This window comes from Erpetoichthys calabaricus, chromosome 4, assembly GCF_900747795.2.
Source record: "Erpetoichthys calabaricus chromosome 4, fErpCal1.3, whole genome shotgun sequence".
Taxonomy (NCBI): Eukaryota; Metazoa; Chordata; class Cladistia; order Polypteriformes; family Polypteridae; genus Erpetoichthys; species Erpetoichthys calabaricus.
The window spans coordinates 111,983,340-112,005,218 of NC_041397.2; the positions used below are offsets into that span (position 1 = coordinate 111,983,340).

Below are 21,879 nucleotides of genomic sequence, written 5' to 3' on the forward strand. Positions count from 1 at the left end.
ATGTGCTATATAAATAAATGTTGTTGTTGTTGTTGTTGTTATTAGCGGCGGAAGAAAAAGTAAAAGGGATACCGGTTTGCCGATGTATACTGCCACATCCATTTTGCCCATGATTAGCTTGCTATGGATGATTGCAGCATGCTAGGATATTTTAAGATTTGGATTAAATGTTCTCAGTGATGTGGTCTCAAGAAGAATTAGTCATCTGCAATTTACTGTTAGAACATAAGCATGTTTGAATGATCTTGACAAGAAGAGGCTCTTTACACAACATAACTTGCCAATATGCATTTCACTTTTAGGTAGTTATTACAAAATCCTGTTTTGACTATGGTCACTGAATATTATTCTTGTTATTCCACTGATGTCATCACACCATTGTCTTGAGCTTTTGTTGTTCCTGTACGCTGTTGTCAATCTACATCACCTGCATCTGACATAAGGCACTGTATGAATTAAAAATGGCAGTGTAACTGGTTCAGCAACTCAGTTTCAAACTCAAAAAACATTTTGTGAATGTATTAATTTATTTTGGATGGTAAGGGCTAAGAATGTCCAAGAAGTGTTTTGCCTTTTGCTTTGGTCTGCTGACTACAAATCATCTATTGACTATTTGTACTGAACTCTCCTTGTCTTTGACTTTGTCTTAAGAATCTCACTTTCATTGCAACTCATTCACATTTATTTTCTTATCTTTTTTTAGCATTTATTTGACATACAACATAACAAAATTTATGAAATCCTGACTCTGTAAAATGTTTTGAAACATGTAAAGTCTGCTGATCACTCTGTTAGTAGAAGCTATGCACTTCTGATTCTCATTTAAGCCATTCTTTACAGATAATTCTCATCTAACAAAATATGACCTCAAAAACAGGAAAGCATGAAAGAATAAAAAAATCAAGCATCACTTGATTGAAGAACCTTCCCGGACATTTTGTTTTTATAGTAAATATAAAGATCCACTAGGTGGCAACAGAGAATTATATTGTATGCTAGCTGATTACCCAGTGGCTTCGCTCACTGAGTGCAAGGGAAAAAAATAAAATGTAGTATTTATAAAATAAGTTTGTTAATTGCCAATTTTATTTTTCAACAAATAAAGAGCATTTACAATAACATAGAAATCAATATAAACAACATTATTAACATCATTATCATATGAGAATATGAATTAACATATAAGAAGCACATTGCATATAAATATAAATTATTAAACAGTAAAATATTTTGATAAAAGAATTTGAACAACATTTAATAAGCGTATAAATTATTAAACAGTAAAACATTAACATTTAAGAAGTAAAGATACATTGAGTACTACTGCAGTGCTTTCGGGTATACTACATTTTTTGTTTGCCCATTACGTGCATAAATGTATACATTTTTTGGTGTACCTACCCGAGAACACGTGACATATAACTGACCGTGGGCGAAGCATGGATTTTAAACAAATGTTGAGTTCATCTGCTGGTGTCCCTCGTGGAATAACTGGTAATTTTTGACGAAAATCTCCTGCGAGTAAAACGACAGTATCTCCCATTATTTTGCTAGGATCTCTGAGATCTTGCATTGTTCGGTTCAAGGCATCATAAGCTCTTTTATGTGCCATGGTGCACTCATCCCTAACTATTATCTTTGAATGTTGCAAGACTTTTGCCTTTCCAGAGCTCTTGTGTATGTTGCAAATTGGATTTTCGTCATGAGCGAGGTTTAATGGTAATTGCAATGACGAATGTGGTGTACGGCCTCCATCTAATAATGTAGAAGTGATTCCTGATGATGCTACAGCCAGAGTTATGTCACCATTCGCTCTCTCGGCAAGAATCAGGTTTATTAAGAATGTTTTTCCTGTTCCTCTGTGCTCATACGTAATTTCCGTTTCAAACGCGAAAAGAATTTTATATATATAGATAAGATGAGAAGGGAGAGTTTGTTAGCAGGCCAAAGTCAGAGGTTTATAGCAGCTGATAAAGATATATATCATCCATAAATCTATCCACCCATTCGTCTGTATTCTAACTTATGTGTGTTACAGCAGGATGTGGCATAATAAAGGAACTAATCTTGAATGTGACGCCAGTCCCCATCTGGGCACACTTAGCAATACACCCATGCTCACTCCCATGGGTGTCAAATTTAGAATTGCTAATAACATTGTATATAAATGCAGTTTTAATAAGCTAGAAAATTTCTTTAACTCTTATCACTATGTAAATTATTACGCTTTTATTAAGCTTCTATTGAATGTTGTTTAATTCAAAGTGTTGTGTTCTGCAAAGTGTGATCAAACAAAGTTTGGTAAGCTGGGTTTATGTTTGCATTTTTTTTGCTATCTTGGCATATATAAATAAGGACCTTATCATTTTTGGTTTCTCTTATTTAAAACTCAATAACTGCTCTACTCCTGTAGCATTATTTTTAAGACAGAAAAATGCAGCATGCTTGCTTTGTGCCATTGGATTCAGCTGATGTGTGACAACTTTAAATATTGTATAAAACAAGAATATCACAGGTGTGACATGAGTCACAACTTCATCAGGATCTTGGAGTGTTGACACCTGAAATGCTTGGCCTACACATAACTGGGACCAAAGTCAATGTTTTCTTAAATGGGAAGAAACTGGTGAAGTAAATGCCTGGTGACCTAATAGTTTACAAAAATAAACCTGAGTCTACCATTGAAAACATGTACAGTCCATGAGATTTCAAAGGCAGACGTTATCTTAATAAAAGGAAGATTATGTACAATATATAGCAAAAGTAAAAAGTAATTAATAATAATAATACATTTTACTTATATAGCATCTTTCCCATGCTCAAAGCGCTTCACAAGATCTTAGAGAAAAAAACGCAGCAGGGTATAAGGATATACAGTATATTGGATACAAATGTATTCCTGAATAGAACAATGAAACAGATAACAAAGCATTAAATAGAATAAAGAACAATAAACCAGAGTAAAATACTAAAAGAAAAACCTAACAAATAACCAAATTTGTGATATAACAGCAACACAAATTATCCTGAACACCTGGACAGAGAGGTAAACTGAAAGAAAGGGCAGAATGTTAAGTTAAAAGCCTTCCTAAATAGATGAGTCAGCTGATCTAATTAATTTTGGGATGTCATTCCAAAGTCTGGGTGCTATGGAGCTGAAGGCCCTGTCACCCATAGAGTGTTAGTGTTAGTGTGAGGCACAACAAGGTTACCAGAATCCGCGGACCTTAGTAGGCCCACTGACACTCCTATTTCTAAAGCCGTGAGTAGGACGGCTTATTCCTGAGCATATGTTGGCGGCAACCTGACCCGCGATGTAAATATTTTGTGTGCCGCACAATACCATTGTCTTTTAGGACATTCCAGTCTGACCATTTGCTCTGGACAAACTGTTTAATATGAAGGAGTTTGTCACGAGAGTATTTTCATCATAGTAGAGAGCAATACTTATCTGATAGTAGCAGAGAAGCAGCACAGCGGAGAAGGTGAGACGGGTGGACCGGGTGGCGCAGATGAGCGGCAAGTAGCAGAAAAAGCATAGTAGGAGATATTACAAAATGCACATGAAGATACCAAAATTTGGAGGTTCCAACATACAGCCACATACATATAATGCCGGGTATTACAGACGGGATCACCCAGAGCCGCATCCAGCTGGGTGTAAACCTCAAGTAATTTCTTAAGCACGTATAGAAGGAATCGAGAGCAATCCAGTGTATAAAAATATAATCAAGAAGACAGACCATTCCCGGCTCATAGATCGTCACGGTGCAAAGAAATGTCCATAGGGCTCGTCCAGTGTGGCACAGAAAGATTCGGTTGTCCCAGAGGCTGCAAACCCAGTCAAAGCAAAGTCCATAACAGTAAATCCAAATCAACACAGTTCGAGTCAATTGCATCCATGAACTATACATACAATAAAAAGAAAGTGAACAATTGCAAAAAGTTTAGGTATAACGCGGATTTTAACGAAAAGTGTTGATGACAGGGAAGAGCAGCAGCAACATGCATGTGCCAGCGTCCCCTCCACAGTCCATAACTGAATACACAAAACTGACAAAACGAAATATGCAACATAATAAAAATAGCAATGACGCGATGGTAATAATGTCATTATAAATATTTCTAATGGCTGTTTAAAAACTGTTATTATATAATCGGTGATTAGAATTGGCAGGTACAAGCGCTGGACTGGATTGATGGGCATCCTGACTAGATTCGAGATGATTTTCTACCTGGCCTTGAGGCTGTAATGTTTAGAGCACAAGAATGGAGGCGTCTTCAGTTTCTGTTCCAGTCGAAATGCCCAGATAATGGATGGATATTTTGAACAGCTCTTCCCCCAGCACGAGAGGTGGCAATGCTCCGTCAGTTGGATCCCAGTCTAGATACCAACAGGGTTAACTGGGAATTGTAATATAGAAAGGGCAACCCTGTCTGGTCCTTGGGTGCCTCAGAGGGGCACTGTGAAGAACAGACCTCCTTATTTCAGGGAGCTTCCTTATGACTTAGAAATGCATCCATGCCATGACACTGGAAATGCTCCTGTATCCACCATAAAAGAAGGTATTTCACCTCACTCAGAGAGTCAGAGTCAGAAGAAAGCTGGAAGACATCACCAAGGAGAAACAAAGAGGTGCTTTATTGGTTGTTGGTATGGTGCTGGACTAGTCTGCTACTTACTGTGACAAGGTGCTGTTACCAAATAAATAATATTTTTGTTTTATCCTGAACTTGTGTGCAGACGAGTTGTGTCTGGTGTTTGAGCTCTGGACGTCCCCTACTAGTTACATTGGAATAAAAAATTTAAGAGATTTCAGTTTGCAGAGGAATGCAAGGAATTACAAAAAAAATGGGGTCTGGAAGCAAATATGACCAAAAAGCATGCTGAACTCTGTTAAACTCTCTGTTAGCTTATCTAATCCTAAATGCTCTTTGTACTGTAAACTGTCTAATTCGCACACATGTTAAAGACCTGAAGGTAAATAAACTACTTTTTCACTTTTATAGAAACAATTTTAAAAGTAATAGTGTGGATTTTTAAAAATTTTACCTGGTTTTCTCTGGCTAGGTTCTTGACAATTTCAACATCAGCTTCTGTTTCTGGAATGATGGATAAAACTTGATCACTGTATTAAATTTGAAAAAAAAGCATAATTATTTTTAATGATTTATCCTTTGCTTTTTTTCCAATTTTTCCAATTGCATTCTTTTCTTAGAATTACGGTACCTTTTACATTTGTGATTTATTTAAAAGAAACACACTCATGTATTTAAGGAGACACACACATTCATTCAAAGGCCAACATTGTTAGATATGAATTTCTGATCTTCTCCCCATCTCTATCCAATTTTCCTTTGTGATTTCATTGTTGTTCATTTTTTCTTGTCCTTCCCACAGATATTTGACCATATTTTAACATTTCTTGTTATAGGAAGTTCTTTCTATGACCTCAAGGCAAGGACATTTATGAACCCTGTATATTAGTTCAATGTTAGTTGGCCTATTACACACCCAACACACAATGAAAGTCATACATTAGATTTAACAATACAGAAGAGGCTTAAAATGAATGTGATGCAAAAAAGAGACAGCATTTTCTGATCAGTACTGTGTTTTCCTTGACACTAAAATATTTGTGAAACCTTAACAGAAATTAATATTTAACAAATGTAACTTTGATGCAGCTGCTGCCTATCCGTTTTGTAGAATTGATTAAAGGGCAGCCAGAATACAGGATGTTTTCTAAAACATCTGACAATGTGAATAACCAGCTGGACAAGCTGAATGGTTTCTGGATTTTTTCATTCGTTTCTTGGGTTTGCCTATGGATTGTGTATTGGGACTTGTTTGCCTTTGGGTTGCCTTGTAGTCAAATCTTTTTTGCTCTTTTGAGCATTTTTTTTGCTATTTTTGTCTGCTTTTCTTGATACGCTCTTCATTATGAGACTTGTCTCTACAAGTCAAAGTTTGACAGTATCTCTCCCTTGTATGTAATTTGGGATTTTCTTTACATTTCTGAACTTCAGAAGGCAATTCCCCATTTTTGGGCCTATATAAGCCACAGCCATGCTGGTTGCAGTTAGGAGCTGGATGAGCCAGTGGAGCCAGTGGAGATTCTGCTTGCCTTTCAGTTGTTTGGAAGTCCCACAGCCCATTTCTCCATGACTGAGACTCCAATTCACATCAACACTAGGATGAAAGCCATAGCTAGCATGGAGGCCCGAGAAGAATGTGTCAAAAAATTGACTCCTAGAACAGTTTCATGGGAAACTATACTCTAAATTCAAGTACTGCAAAGCTAAGTATAAATGACAAATCTAAATTAGCAATACAATACGAAACTCTGGAAATGTATGTAATTAAATACAATTCAGCAGCCACATCTTCTTCCATTAACACTAATGTAGGAAATCCAAGAGTGCTATTTTCAACTAGTGACCTTCTGTTGACTCTGATAGCTAATCAAAGAAGCCATGGAAAAGAAACTAAATATTCTTTTCCAGAAGAAATGAAATACAACAGATATGCAGTATCTGAGTAAACAATATCTGAATATATCATTTTGACTCTTATTAATCTAATATTTTTTTTCTGTCATCATGGAGGCAGCTGTGTGTGTAATTAGCTGGCTCAGTATATTTTGATTGTACCATTGTGATTTTAACTGCCACGTCTGACTTAATGTTAGGGGTAGGCACTCCGATTGTAGTGTTATGCAGCAGCATACGGAGGCTGAAGCATTACTTGTGTCAGTAGTGCAAATTACTTTACTGCTGAATTAGTCAGTTTTTGTTTCTAAATGTGACATACAGTCAATCCTCAGCTTTTGCCATGGGTAACGTTGCCAGAAGATGGTGCAAAAGTCAAAGATGCGAATGTTAATATTCCAATGAGAAATAGGGGGTTATGGTCCTGTGACCACCAAAAATTGTAATATTGCACTACAGATTGCTCAAAATACACTTTAATGCATATACATAGTTATAACAAAACATTAATTCTGATAAAATGCACTTTTTATAACACAGTAACCATGGAATAAAACATAAAATACAGTACAGAAAATAAACTTTGTAATATGCAAAACATTTTTTCTTGCTAGTCATTCCCTATTATTTAGTGGTAATGTTATCACAAAAAAATAGAAAACACCAAGACTGGTGAGGTCTGAACATCACCTCTGATACTCTGTCCTTCACGGCTGGCAGATGGCATTGGATATCGTGAAGGACCCAATCCATAAGGGTCTCAGAGTATGGGAGCATAGAAGAGGTGAGTTGACATTTATACCTTGAGGCTGTGAACAATGATGGGATTGACAGGCTCGATGTCTCTAGCCATTAACACCAAATTTGCAGCAGACAGTTTCTTCCGACATTCTGGTACAAAGTTCATCTAACACCTTTATTTTCTCGGTAAACTGCCTCACTGATTTTGTATGACTTTGTATGCTTGGGCTTTGAGCCAAAAGGACTTGCACTACACTTTGGGAACATAACTGCAAAACAAAGCTTTACTTTTTAAGCAAAACAATGAATACATGCAAAGAAAGCATGGGGAATTCTTTATTCTACAATGGCAGGATGAACATTACCGGTGAAACACCTAGTAGGATATTAGCTGCTCCCCAAACTCGTATGCATCGTACCTCTCATTTTTTCTCTACTGTGTATTGCCGCAAAATCTGCAGATGTTTACGGTTGCCAAAAAAGTAAAAATGAGTTTACAAATGAAATTGTGCAAATGGTTGAAGACAGAAATGTTAAATATGCAAATGTAGAGGATCAACTGTATATTCTAAAATGCTAAGAGTTGTAATATCAGTGTTTTGCTTGTCTACTTAATCTCAGTTATAGTTCCAGATACTATGTTATTTGAAATTACTTATCTGAAAGTAAAGTAAAATATGAACAGAAGCCAATATTTACACTCACTGGCCACTTTATTAGGTATGCCTGTTCAACAGCTTGTTAATGTAGGTATCTAATCAGCCAATCACATGTCAGCAACTCAATGCATTTAGGAATCAGAATGGGGAAGAAAGGTGATTTAAGTCACTTTGAACATGCCATGGTTATTTGTGCCAGACGGGCTGGTCTGAGTATTTCAGAAACCTGCTGGTTTACTGGGATTTTCACATGCAACCATCTCTAGGGTCTACAGAGAATGGCCCAAAAAAGGGAAAATATTCAGTGAGCATCAGTACTCTGGGTGAAAATGCCTTGTTGATGTAAGTCGCCAGAGGAGAAAAGGCCAGACTGGGTTGAGCTGATAGACAGGCAACAGTAACTCAAATGACCACGTGCTACAACCGAGGTATGCATAAGAGCATCTGTGAATGCACAACACGTCAAACCTTGAAGCAGATGGGCTACAGCAGCAAGAGACCACAAAGAGTGACATTCCTGTCAGCTAAGAACAGGCTACAATTCACACAGACTCACCTAAATTAGACAATAGAAGATTGTCTGATGAGTCTCGAATTCTGCAGCGACATTCGGATGGTAGTGTCAGAATTTGGCATCAAAAAGATGAACACATGGAACCATCCTGCCTTGTATCAATGGTTCAAGCTGTTGGTGGTGGTGTAATGGTGCGGGGGGTATTTTCTTGGCACAATTTTGGCCCCTTAGTACCAACTGAGCAGCATTTAAATGCACAGTCTACCTGAGAATTGTTGCTGACCATGTCAATCACTTTATGACCGCAGTGTACCCATTTTCTGATGGCTGCTTCCAGCAGGATAACGCACCATGTCACAAGGCTCAAATCATCTCAAACTGGTTTCATGAACATGACAATGAATTCATTGGTGCTTACAGTAACCAGATCTCAATCCAAAGGAGTACCTTTGGGATATGGTGGAACTGGAGATTCGCATCATGGATGTGCAGCTGACAAATCTGTAGCAACTGCGTGATGTTATCATGTCAATATGGACCAAAATTCATGAGGAATGTTTCCAGGACCTTGTTGAATCTATACCATGAAGAATTACAGCATTTTTGTAGGCAAAAAGGGGTCCAACCCGGTACTAGCAAGGTGTACCTAATAAAGTGGCTAGTGAGTGCACATTAACGTAGAGTAATATCAACAAACAAATATAATTATTTCCTGAACAGCAATGTTATTTTAAAATTTCTGTACATGTTTCACCTTGTGCTAAAACTGGCAAATAACAACTGTTGTCGTATCATGATGACAGCAACACCCAGGGAAAAACAAAATGGTGAGAAAAACTGCACAAAAAAACTCAAATAACTGAAAACAATTTCTATAATAAAAATAAATGCAAAAATCAGATTCAGTGTCTGAAAATTCCCATAATGGGAATTAACCATTAGTAAAATGGCTTAAACAAGTGTATAAAACTTCCCAACATATATGATCATAGCCATATTAATATTCCACCCTTTTTTATACTTTAGTATATATTAAGTATCCATTGTTAAACACGAAACTGTCTTATACTCTCAGTGCAGTTAACTTTGAACTGAAGTTAATTCATGGTTTTGGTGGTTTGGGCAAGATTTGCAGGCAAAATTGGCATATGCTTAGCAAGCTTAATAGGTAACAGTGAAGTTTTAATATAATAATTTCATAACTCAAAGTTTTTCAGTTTTGAATCAGTTATTTATTAATTGTATTTATTCATTAATTCATGTGCACAGGTCATATTTGAGAAAAGTGGATTGCTGTGGCATTTTTACGTTGGAGTTATGTGAATGAATTAGATGAAAAATTTACGTGTAATTGAAATATATACATTTTAAGTTTCTAGCCTAAATTTTTTTTTGAGTGCATATTCATTTTAAGAAAGAATTTTTCACATGGCCTTGACCTTTTTGGATTACTTTAATATAAATAATTTACATAAATAAATTATTTATTGTGAATAATTTAATACAAATAAAGTTATTTTCAACATTTACTCAACATCTGTGCGTGACAGTGAAATATTCACTTGCTTACAGCTGTTGTTAAGTGGAAAGATCTGAAATGGGCAAGGAAACACAAATTGAAATAACTTGTATTGCTTTTTCCATGGTAGCTATTGTAAGTTACAGGTAAACAGATGGAAATGCTGATATGTTTTATATAATCTAACCTGTGACACCTTTCCAATCACCTATTCATTTCGAAAAGTAAGAATTCATTTTATGTACAAACTTAATTTATCATACCAAGGAAGACAAGAGACATTTAAATGCAAGGATATTTTTTCTGTGATGTTTTTCAATGTCTTCATAACTATACTTTTCATTAATGCATATGATTTTTTACAAATATAGTATTTGTATTGGTACTGAATTTGTTGGATTTCTTCCTTCCATTGCAAATGTTGCATGTGGTGCTGACAAAAAGATGGAGTTGGTGACCACTAACTTCCAATGAGTCATGGTGAAATTCTCAATAATGTGATTTCACAATGACTAGTGTAAAATGTTCAGCATATGTGCATATTTCACACAGGCATCCTTATATTCTCTCTGAGATTTTGTTCAAAGACTTAGAAACCAGTAGTAATACAGGACCCCAAACAACTGGTCCACCCTGTTTACTTGAAAAAGGCAGAAACAAAAATAACACAATGACAGTATTAACTACCAAGAGGTACAATTAGTCGTCAGCTAAGGCAAAGTTGGTGAAAGAAGTGGTCAGGTTTTAGGGTTGGAGCTCTGTCTTGTGGATTGCACATCTCCAAAATGGGACGCATCCTTCCAGGAGTGCCCAGGTTTTATAGCTTGTGGACTGGAAGGGATGGGTTCTGTAACCCTGATTAGGTGTCTTCTCTGAACTGTAGGTGAAAGGGGAGACAAGACAGTTAGCAATCATGTCCCCTGATATACTGGAGTGGTAGCGCTTACTTCTGCCAAGCCTGGAAAGTGACCTTCTGACACGTATGTTTATGGAAGGGACTGAATAACACAAAACTAAAAGAAAACATTAATACAAGTCTATATCAAACAGTAAAGGTTTGGATTTTCATTTGCTTTTGAAATATTTGTTATGAGTTCATTTGTAATTTTATTGTTGAACGAGTTCCTGACTGGACACAACCTGTACCAAATACTTTCCATTGATGCATGTTGAGTTACATTTTCTGACCATATTTTTTACATTGTTAGGCAAAAGTCAACTGCAAGTATTGTGGTACTGAAGAGTAAATTGTGTTGAGAAACTCTTGTCTGGTTCACTCCAGTGCCAGTCTTTAAGGTCTTTCTGCACATCAGCTCCAACACTATTATCATAAATGAAAAACAGAAAATACGCACATCACTTTTGACAACGTAATGTATTGTTCACTTTTACCACTAGTTCATTGATTTCTTTAAAAGCCAATGATTTCATAAAAAGGTTTTTCCCTTGCAACGGGTTGTGCTTCTTTTTAATGCATGAAATCTTTGCACACACACATTTACACGTTTAATGTGGGTCTTTTAGGAGACATTTTGGCTATATATAGTTTAGCATAATCAGAAGATGATGAAGGCACCACTGCTCTTTGAAATTCAAAATCACCACCACTACTGTGCGAGCCACCTTCGTGAGGGGTTAGATTGTTTTAGAAATGTGACACTCAGTGAGCCATCTGATTATTCCCATACACTTTTAATCACAATTCATTAACAGTTATCTGCAGATGTACTGTACAGTATATATTATACGTCTGGTTCTGCAACACTACCTGAACCCCAGTGCTTTTTGTATATACTTTGTACACTTTCTACATTTATTTAAATATTATCATTTATATATACACAATGATCATTTTGTGTTCCATCTTGTTTAATCATTCACTTTTCTTACATTTTCTACTTGTCAACTCTGTCGGTGCTGTGTGTCTATTTGTTTGCTTATTTAGCTGTATGTACATTTATCTGTCTTATGTACTTGATGAGATGGCTATGGACTATTACAGTTGTTAATGCAACGGTGGTAATTTATGGGATTGGAAGCTGCATTATAGCAGAATTTTAATACTATCCATACTGTCTATAACTTAAACAACTTCAAGAAATTATTACATATATACACATAGACACACCCATATATAAATAACAAAGTTTTAAGATTACGTTTTTATAATGTTTTGACATGCTCAATGATATTAACATTTACATATTTTGATAACATGTCCAGCATGTGACCAGTTTTTCTCAGGCCTTTAATGATTTCTTCTTTTGGTTAAGATTTTTAAGAATAGTTACTGGTGTCAGGATTGGTTGCCAGACCACTACTTAAATCCGGGTCTAATCCTCACTGCTTTCTAGCTGGCATTGTTTTAACATAGGTAACACAGAAATATGCCTTAATGTTGGCAGAAATAGTTCAGGGTCTTGCTAAAACTTTATAAATTCATTGAAAACTTAAAGTTGAAATGTTGAATTCATTTCAGTATTTCCTCTAATATTACAAATGGAGGAAATAAAAAGAAACAAATCAATGTAAAAGCTAACCCTGGAAAAATAACTGAAACAAATCCTACCTATTGAGTTATACTCTTGTTGTCTTTGTAATGGTTCACTCTATGACTGATGGTAAAATGGAGAAGTATAGGAATGTACATGATTTCTTAGTTTTGAATACAGCTCATTACACAAAATTTACTTGATGAAAATGCATAAACCCAGCCACAGGGGATGCACAAACCAGTGTGTTTCTTTGTGCCGGTACCAAGACCGGATAAATGGGGAAGGTTACATCAGGAAGGGCATCCAGTGTAAAATTTTGCCAAATCAATATGCGGACAACAATACAAATTTCCATACCTGATCGGTCGAGTCCCGGGTTAACAACGACCACCACCAGTACTGTTAGGCAACAGGGTGCTGGCAGAAATTGGGCTACTGTTGGCCAAAGAAGAAGAAGGAGAAGAAGAGGGTGTAGATGTGTATAGAAGCAGTAGGAGAGGTGAAGGTAAAGAGAGTGGAACTGAGGGCAGGAACTTTGAATGTTGGCAGTATGACTGGTAAGGGGAGAGAGTTAGCTTATATGATGGAGAGAAGGAAGGTTAATATATGGTGCGTGCAAGAGACTAAATGTAAGGGGAGTAAGGCCAGGTGAATCGGAGGTGGATTCAAATTGTTCTATCATGGTGTGGATAGGAGGAGAGATGGAGTAGGAGTTATTCTGAAGGAACAGTATGTCAAGAGTGTTCTGGAGGTGAAAAGAGTGTCAGACAGAGTAATGATTATGAAGATGGAAATTGGAGGTGTGATGATGAATGTTGTTAGTGCATATGCCCCACAAGTTAGGTGTGCAATGGATGAGAAAGAAGATTTTTGGAGTGAGTTGGATGAAGTGATGATCAATGTACCCAAGGGACAGAAAGTGGTGATTGGAGTGGATTTCAATGGGCATGTTGGTGAAGGGAACAGTGGCGACGTGGAAGTGATGGGTAGGTATTCCTCTCCTTGAATGAAGAAGGTCAGAGGATAGTGGATTTTGCCAAAAGGATGGACATGGCTGGGTGAATACATATTTTAAGAAGATGGAGGAACATAGGGTGACGTACAAGAGTGGAGGAAGATGCACCCAGGTAGACTATGCAGAAAAGTTGATCTGAAGGAGATTGAAGACTGCAAAGTGGTGGCAGGGGAAAGTGTAGTTAAGCAGCATAGGATGGTGGTCTGTAGGATGAAGTTGGAGATCAAGAAGAGGAAAAGAATGAGGGCAGAGCCAAGGATCAAATAGTGGAAGTTGAAAAAGGAAGACTGCAAGGTTGAGTTTAGAGAGGAGGTATGACAGGCACTGGGTGGCAGTGAAGAGTTACCAGACAGCTGGGAAACTACAGCAGATGTAGTAAGGGTGACAGCAAGAAGGGTGCTTGGCGTGACATCTGGAAAGAGGAAGGAGGAAAAGGAAGCCTGGTGGTGGAATGAGGAAATACAGGAGAGTATACAGAGGAAGAGGATGGCAAAGAAGAAGTGGGATAGTCAGAGAGATGCAGAAAGTAGACAAGAGTACAAGGAAATAAGGCGCAAGGTGAAGAGAGAGGTGGCGAAGGCTAAAGAAAAGGTGTATGATGAGTTGTATGAGAGGTTGGACACTAAGGAGGGAGAAAAGGACCTGTACCAATTGGCTAGACAGAGCGACTGAGCTGGGAAAGATGTGCAGCAGGTTAGGGTGATAAAGGATAAAGATGGAAACGTACTCACAAGCGAGGAGAGTGTGTTGAGCAGATGGAAAGAGTACTTTGAGAGGCTGATGAATGAAGAGAATGAGAGAGAGAAGAGGTTGGATGATGTGGAGATAGTGAATCAGGAAGTGCAACGGATTAGCAAGGAGGAAGTAAGGACAGCTATGAAGAGGATGAAAAATGGAAAGGCCGTTAATCCAGATGACATACCTATGGAAACATGGATGTGTTTAGGAGAGATGGCAATGGAGTATTTAACCAGATTGTTTAATGGAATCTTGGAAAGTGAGAGGATGCCTGAGGAGTGAAGAAGAAGTGTACTTGTACCGATATTTAAGAATAAGGGGGATGTGCAGGACTGCAATAACTACAGAGGAATAAAATTGATGAGCCACAGCATGAAGTTATGGGAAAGAGTAGTGGAAGCTAGGTTAAGAAGTGAGGTGATGATTAGTGAGCAGCAGTATGGTTTCATGCCAAGAAAGAGCACCACAGATGCAATGTTTGCTCTGAGGGAGTTGATGTAGAAGTTTAGAGAAGGCCAGTAGGAGTTGCATTGCGTCTTTGTGGACCTGGAGAAAGCATATGACAGAGTGCCTCGAGAGGAGCTGTGGTATTTGTATGAGGAAGTCGGGAGTGGCAGAGAAGTACGTAAGAGTTGTACAGGATATGTACGAGGGAAGTGTGACCATGGTGAGGTCTGATGTTTGCTGATAACATTGTGATCTGTAGCGATAGTAGGAAGCAGGTTGAGGAGACCCTGGAGAGGTGGAGATATGATCTAGAGAGGAGAGGAATGAAGGTCAGTAGGAACACGACAGAATACATGTGTGTAAATGAGAGGGAGGTCAGTGGAATGGTGAGGATGCAGGGAGTAGAGATGGCGAAGGTGGATGAGTTTAAATACTTGGGATCAACAGTACAGAGTAATGGGGATTGTGGAAGAGAGGTGAAAAAGAGAGTGCAGGCAGGGTGGAATGGGTGAAGAAGAGTGTCAGGAGTAATATGTGACAGACGGGTATCAGCAAGAGTGAAAGGGAAGGTCTACAGGACGGTAGTGAGACCAGCTATGTTATATGGGTTGGAGACGGTGGCTTTGACCAGAAAGCAGGAGACAGAGCTGGAGGTGGCAGAGTTAAAGATGCTAAGATTTGCATTGGGTGTGACGAGGATGGACAGGATTAGAAATGAGTACATTAGAGGGTCAGCTCAAGTTGGATGGTTGGGAGACAAAGTCAGAGAGGCGAGATTGCGTTGGTTTGGACATGTGTAGAGGAGAAATGCTGGGTATATTGGGAGAAGGATGCTAAGGATAGAGCTGCCAGGGAAGAGGAAAAGAGGAAGGCCTAAGAGAAGGTTTATGGATGTGGTAAGAGAGGACATGCAGGTGATGGGTGTAACAGAACAAGGTGCAGAGGAAAGAAAGATATGGAAGAAGATGATCCGCTGTGGCAACCTCTAACAGGAGCGGCCGAAAGAAGAAGAAGATACATATAATTTTAATTTGAGTTATGTGATAATTCTTACTTCAGGTGCAAAAAAAACAAGATATTATAGACTTTACATGGATTTTGCTGAAACAAAGTTTTGAGTACAATCAGCCAAAAATGTCCATGCATGGTTATATTTGTAAAAGTTTTCATCAATTGTTTAATCGAATGTATATATGTGTCATAGATAGATAGATAGATAGATAGATAGATAGATAGATAGATAGATAGATAGATAGATAGATAGATAGATAGATAGATAGATAGATAGAAATTTGGGTCTTTACAAAAGTTCTTTAAATAAATAAAATATACACACACATACTTACGTCTGAACACACACCAGAATAATTAAAAAAAAGAAAACTTCTATCTTGGCTGTTACGGTCCCAGTGAGGCATATTGCAGACATATTGCTGTAGGCACGAAGGAGCCCCTGTAGTGTTTCTTGACACACTTCTGCTGAATAATTTGTTGGCTGAAAGTCCTCAGTGTTGTGTCAGAGAGAGGATGTGCAGCATTGTTCATAACGACACTCAGTTTTGTTTTAACTCTCTCTTTTGCTATGACCTCCAGGGGGTTCAGAGTGTGTCCTATAACTGAGCCTGCCCTTTTAATTAGCTTGTTGATTTGGTGGGCCTCTCTTGAAGTGATGTTACAGCCCAGTACACCACAGTGTAGAAAATCACACTGGCCATCCCAGAGTTTTAGAAAATAAAAAGGATTTCAGTCTCTTAAAGGAAAAAGAGCCGGCTCTGCCCTTTCTTCTGTAGTTTTTCTCTATTTTGAGACCAGTCTAACCTGATAATAACTTAGGAGGGCAGAAGCACCCAAAGACGCCTCATTATGAAGATACATAGTCACTACACCCTATGTGTGTGCAGGGTAAACAGAAAGTATGCACTCGTATTAAACTTGGCCTAATCAGTGTACCCCCTTACATGTCCTGGACCTGTTAAATTGCCCTTCAACGCTTAGATCCCATAACATTTTCCCAGTACCATAGTTTTAGATTTTTTTTTATTATGCACACTTGACTTGACATGCAGCAATGCATTTACTAAAGCCTTACCTAGTAAAAATCATATCTAATATTTAATTTTTGTCATACTCCTTAACATTAATTTAAAAAAGGTCAACTTTTGTTATTTATTTCATTACACAGTTTTCATAAAGCAGGAAAGCATTTGCATTCGTAACAACAATCAACTGTATATGTCCTCCTTTGATTATTGCATAACTCACAGAGGGTGGGCAAAAGTAGGTTTACATTTGTTTGCATTGAAAAGGACATGCAGGTTATGATTGCTACACTCAAACACACTTTAATAATAATAAATATGAAGAAGACAAAAATGAAGACAAATAATACAAATAAATAAATAATACTACAAGAATAAATTCTGTGTTTTCTGTATTTACAACTGTAAACCTACTTTGGCCCACTCCTGTATTTTAAGTTTAAATATGTAATTAAAAGCCCATACCATGTTACATTTTTGAACAATTATTGACCTCTTAGGTAAGTTCCCCTGCTGGTGGTTCTAATCAACATACTTTAAGATTTGTAAATAAAGGATTACCTTCTGGAAGTGGTGGTGAATATTCCATTTTCAAAACAAAGAAATGCAAGTAGTACAATCTGGAAATAAAACTCCATCTTTCAGTATTGGTTGTTTAACAAATGGTAAAAAAAAAGTATGGAAGTGGTTGCTTGCCCAGAAGTCTTTGTTGATTTTCCAGCAGAGTTGTTTGCGCTCTGGTTAAAGTTCAGCCCCTTGTTTGGTAGTGCGACTGAGGGTTGTAACATGCTATTGGTTGTGTTTATGGAATATACAATAAGGGCAGAAACTTAGTTAAAATATATATATATATATATATATATATATATATATATATATATATATATATATATATATATTTTTTTTTTTTTATTTTATATATATTTAGATGTAATGAAATTCAGTAGACTTAGAGAGCTTCCAAATATGTTTACTCTTTATGGTTTAGCTGCATTTCACTTTTATTTACGAAGGCTTTTGTCACCATGCAAAAAAAAAAAGACTTTTCAGATTAGTTATGAGTGAAACTTACAGACGAGCGTAGGGCACAGTAAATAATATGAAAGATCACAGAACAGAAGGACATTCCACCACTGTTTGAGTGTACGTGGATACATTTTTTCCTAATTTTTCTTAATTTGAAGCAGACTGGAACACGTCACCCTCCGCGTTGTGTCAAAATAAAGTCAGCTGAGAAGCATGTGAAGTTTATTCTCCTTTTTAGAAATAAAAAAGAACAGAGCATCATAAAAGCAGCTTCTCACCAACACTCCAGCAGCACCCACCATGTTTTATTATATGCCACACAATTCATACAAAACTACCTGTAAAATTTTATTTACATTTTTATTAGAATAAGATCACTTATATGGAAAGAGTTGGAAGATGAGAGGAACAAAATCAACCCAGTGCAGTACAAGAAATTGGTCATGTCCTGTGGGCGCTGATATGCAAAAGCCATTGAAAGCAAGGGCCTCTACTGCTCCTTTTAATTTTTAAAACATGTACTTGTCAAAAAGTGTTGACAAAATTCATCTGCACGCTTCTTTTGCAGTACAATTGCAATGTTGATCACTGTAGTTTTACAAAATTAAACATTTTTTGATCAATTGCTTTCTTAGTGCCTAGGTCAGTAATCATACCTGCAGCTAATATGACTTTCAGTTTTGATTGCTTGTGTATATTGTCACAGCAGCCATAGTTTCCTCAGGGTGGCAAGAAAGAGAAACACGGTAGAGATTTAGCCCAACTGATGCATTAATTAGGTGATTTTGTTTCTCCGTACTCTCAACATTTTGGCTTTACCCGCCCAAACATTCCAGTCTGTGAACAATAGGGGGCAATCCAAAGCTGTCTCAGAACAAAAAATGAATGCCAAATAGCACAGCTGTAAAAATAAGGTGCCTTTATTATAAGAAATTAGACAAGGGACGGTTCAACAACAGTAACAAAAAGTACACAAAAACTCAAGGTAAGACAATAAAACTGGATGCTTATCTCAACCTTTCTTTATAAACCAGATTATCTGTCTATATCATGGGTTGACTTGTCCATGTCCCACCATATTAGTGTACTTACCACTCTTCTCTGTCATTCTGTCCTCTGGCTTTATTTTCTCCCACTAGTTAAGCCATTCTCAGCATCATCTCCTGACTCCAAGTTCACTGGGGACACTTATCAGAAAAGGATTTTAAGTCGGGGTCCCCTCTAATGCAATCCTCATAATAATTTCCAGGGCTAGAAAAGTCCTCTGGGGTTTTCCACTTAGTTTCCTTTGGCAGTCCCCAAATATTACTGTAGACATCACCCACAACTTTTTTTTGAAGTGCAAGACCTGTCCTCCATATTACTCTGGATCAGTCAATATCTGGAAAGGTTCTATTAACTTATAAATTGTCCTCTACGTCATTCTTTCTGATATCAGGGTCTTGCTTTGCCTTGCAATATTTGTATTTTCCTATAATGCACATCCCTACCAGTTAATTGGTGACAAACCATAAAAGGACACCTGGAAAGGCAGGCCATCCCAGAATTACTAAGACAAAGGATTTGGTTACTGGTACTTCTGATGGCCTATGGTGAATGAAGATGTCAAGGGCTATGTGTAATCCTGTAAGATAAGCCTCCTCCAGTAGTTTTCCTTTCTCTTTACCCCCATCTCTTCATTGATGGCAGGAAATCTCCATGCCCTTTATAGCAGATTTGCCACCATCACATGGGCTTACTACCATCGTCTTATTAGTGGATAGTTTTCAATTAGTACACATTTTATTTCACTTGAGAAAGCACAGAATCTCCTTGAAATCTTTGTCAAAAACATTTAAAGCTTGCATTGGTTACTGAAAATAATAATTTTTGACTAAGGCCCACAGTTCATGTTCCATTTCTAGATATTATTTTGTACTAGATTTGGTACAAACATACACTCAACAAAAAACAAGGGTTGGATGGTCCAGGACTTAGGAGAGCATTCCCATAATATCCATAAAACCTCACCAACTTGCAGTTCTTATTTTGAATGCCAGAATGCTGACAACCCAAATTTCATCAATTCCCTCCTCCAGCTCCACAGTGCCTAGTGTTACTGAGCATTTATCACAATTTAAGGTGCCAGATTTGCCCCAGTAAGGGACATCTTTAGTGTTTACCTTTAATTCCACCCTGGACCACAGGTTGCTGCTGCCAATTATGTCTTATCCTTTTTTGTCCCCAGTTTCCAAGGACTGTTGACAGGAGGAGTGCTGATATCACATTCGCCTCCCACCTTGAAGTCCCACCTTTTCTGCCCCAGGACTCATATAAGAACAGGTACAGTATTACCTGTTATGAACCAGAGCGTTCCAAAGCACACAGAATCCCAAAATTACTCAAAATGCACAATGCACAAGTGGGAAACCTTCAAACCCTGGCTAGAAATGAAACGGGCCAAGTGATATCTTTATAAATAAAAAGCATTATGTGTACAAAAAATTTCTGTAACAAAATAAAGCTCTATAGAGCACACAAAGCAAAAGGAGTTGCCTGAAAAGGCAAAGGCAATACAACGACAAAGAAGTTCTGTTTCATAATTAAGTAGGCAAAGTTAAAAAAAGAACAAAAAGATCCAGAATATCACAAGAGCATGGAATAATCGCTAGAAAAACTCACCCCACCATGAGCGCATTCAGTGAACTGCAAGAGACTGTGGGTTTTTCTCAGCCTTGTTAGTCCTCATGGTGAAGAACAAGTGGCCCCGCCTCTTGGGGAACCACCCACAAAACACAAGCAACATGGCAGAATACACAATAAAGTATAGCAACTATATAATCAACACTGTTAGCATAAAAAAATGAACAAAGTAAACAAAAATGAGATTTCTAAATCCCAGCTAGTGGGGAAAACTGGCTAAAATATAACACTACCAGAAGTAGGCAATTATTTTAAGGCTCGCATTTGCATAAGATGGATCATTTTGGGAAACACCTTATTTCTTTGTTCTTTCTCATTGGCATTTAGTCTGACAAGTAAACGGTGTTCACCAACCCTTTATGTGTGGTCGTCAACTAGGAGTCCAAAGCACTAATGACTTTCAAAGCAAGTAGGCCTAAACAGTTCCAATAATGCCCACTAGTGAGGGATATCACCCTTAAGCCCTAGTAAACTAGTATAAAGGGCAAGCACCGAATCTTTATAAAATAAAAGATTTACTCTTCACAAAAAGGATACCAATCACAATAAAGTTACACAGAGCACAAAGACAAAATGGAATTGCCCGTAACAATGAAAATTCAAGGCGAAAAAAGTTCCAATACAGAATTCTAAAGTTGAAAAATCAGAGATCCCATGATACACAAAATTCATAAAGTACACTCACCAGTGTATTCACAATGAACTGCCAGGACATGTGGGAGTCCCTCCAGATTTATAGAGCAGAGGGCAGTTCCTGGTGGTGATCGACAAGTGGCCCAGACTTTTAGGGACCACCCACAAAACACATGGAACAAAACATAGGCTTAGATACAGATACATAAAATGTAAAGAATATTGCAAATCATAAACAAAACAAATAGTAACACATATAAATAAATTAAAATATATACAACAAATGCACAAAACAAACATTTGAACCTCTGCCATCTGTCCTTTACTTTTCTTAGAAAAATGTATGTCATAAGCTAAGAGAGAACTTTTTGACAGCTGGACACCTCCTGGATAAAAGCAGAAAACTCCTATGTAGAATTTTCTGAAGAGGGTTTGGCTTGCTACACAAGACTTTTATGTAAAGGTTCTGGCCCTAAGATACCTTGTTCTATAAATCATTATATGAAATATCAGCCTGGTCATTTATCAACTCACTATCTGAGAGCACCTTTGGATTCATCCAATGAGCCCATACTCCCTGTCATCAATGTATGCATCTCCCCAAATTGGTGGGCAGAGAACAAGACTATAAAATAGAAAAAATTCAGGGGACATTTTTTGGTGCACTGGATGACCTAATAATAACTGATCTTGGGTGAATGCTAAAGAGGTGTATGCTCCTCATCTCCTGGAAGGAGTGCACTGACATTTTCTGACCCAGCCTGATGGGTCATTTGTGTTTGATATCATAAGAGAAGAACTCTTTCTGGATTTAATCAGAACGTGGCCTAAATTGTGTTACGTTTATACGGCAGCTATTGTTGTTTTTAATTAACTAAT

General features: G+C 37.5%; 1 protein-coding gene across 1 annotated transcript in view; it reads right to left on the minus strand.

The window, feature by feature from the left end:
- Positions 1 to 17,387, minus strand: part of cpb2 (carboxypeptidase B2 (plasma)) — an 80,193-nt gene extending 62,806 nt beyond the window's left edge. Inside the window, exons 1-2 of the mRNA XM_028799682.2 lie at positions 17,221 to 17,387; positions 5,054 to 5,129 (exon numbers count right to left, since the gene is read on the minus strand). Coding sequence (XP_028655515.1) covers positions 5,054 to 5,129; positions 17,221 to 17,297 — 153 coding nt within the window. The 5' untranslated portion in view covers positions 17,298 to 17,387. The remainder of the gene's footprint in view (positions 1 to 5,053; positions 5,130 to 17,220) is intronic.
- Positions 17,388 to 21,879: the final 4,492 nt, after the last annotated feature.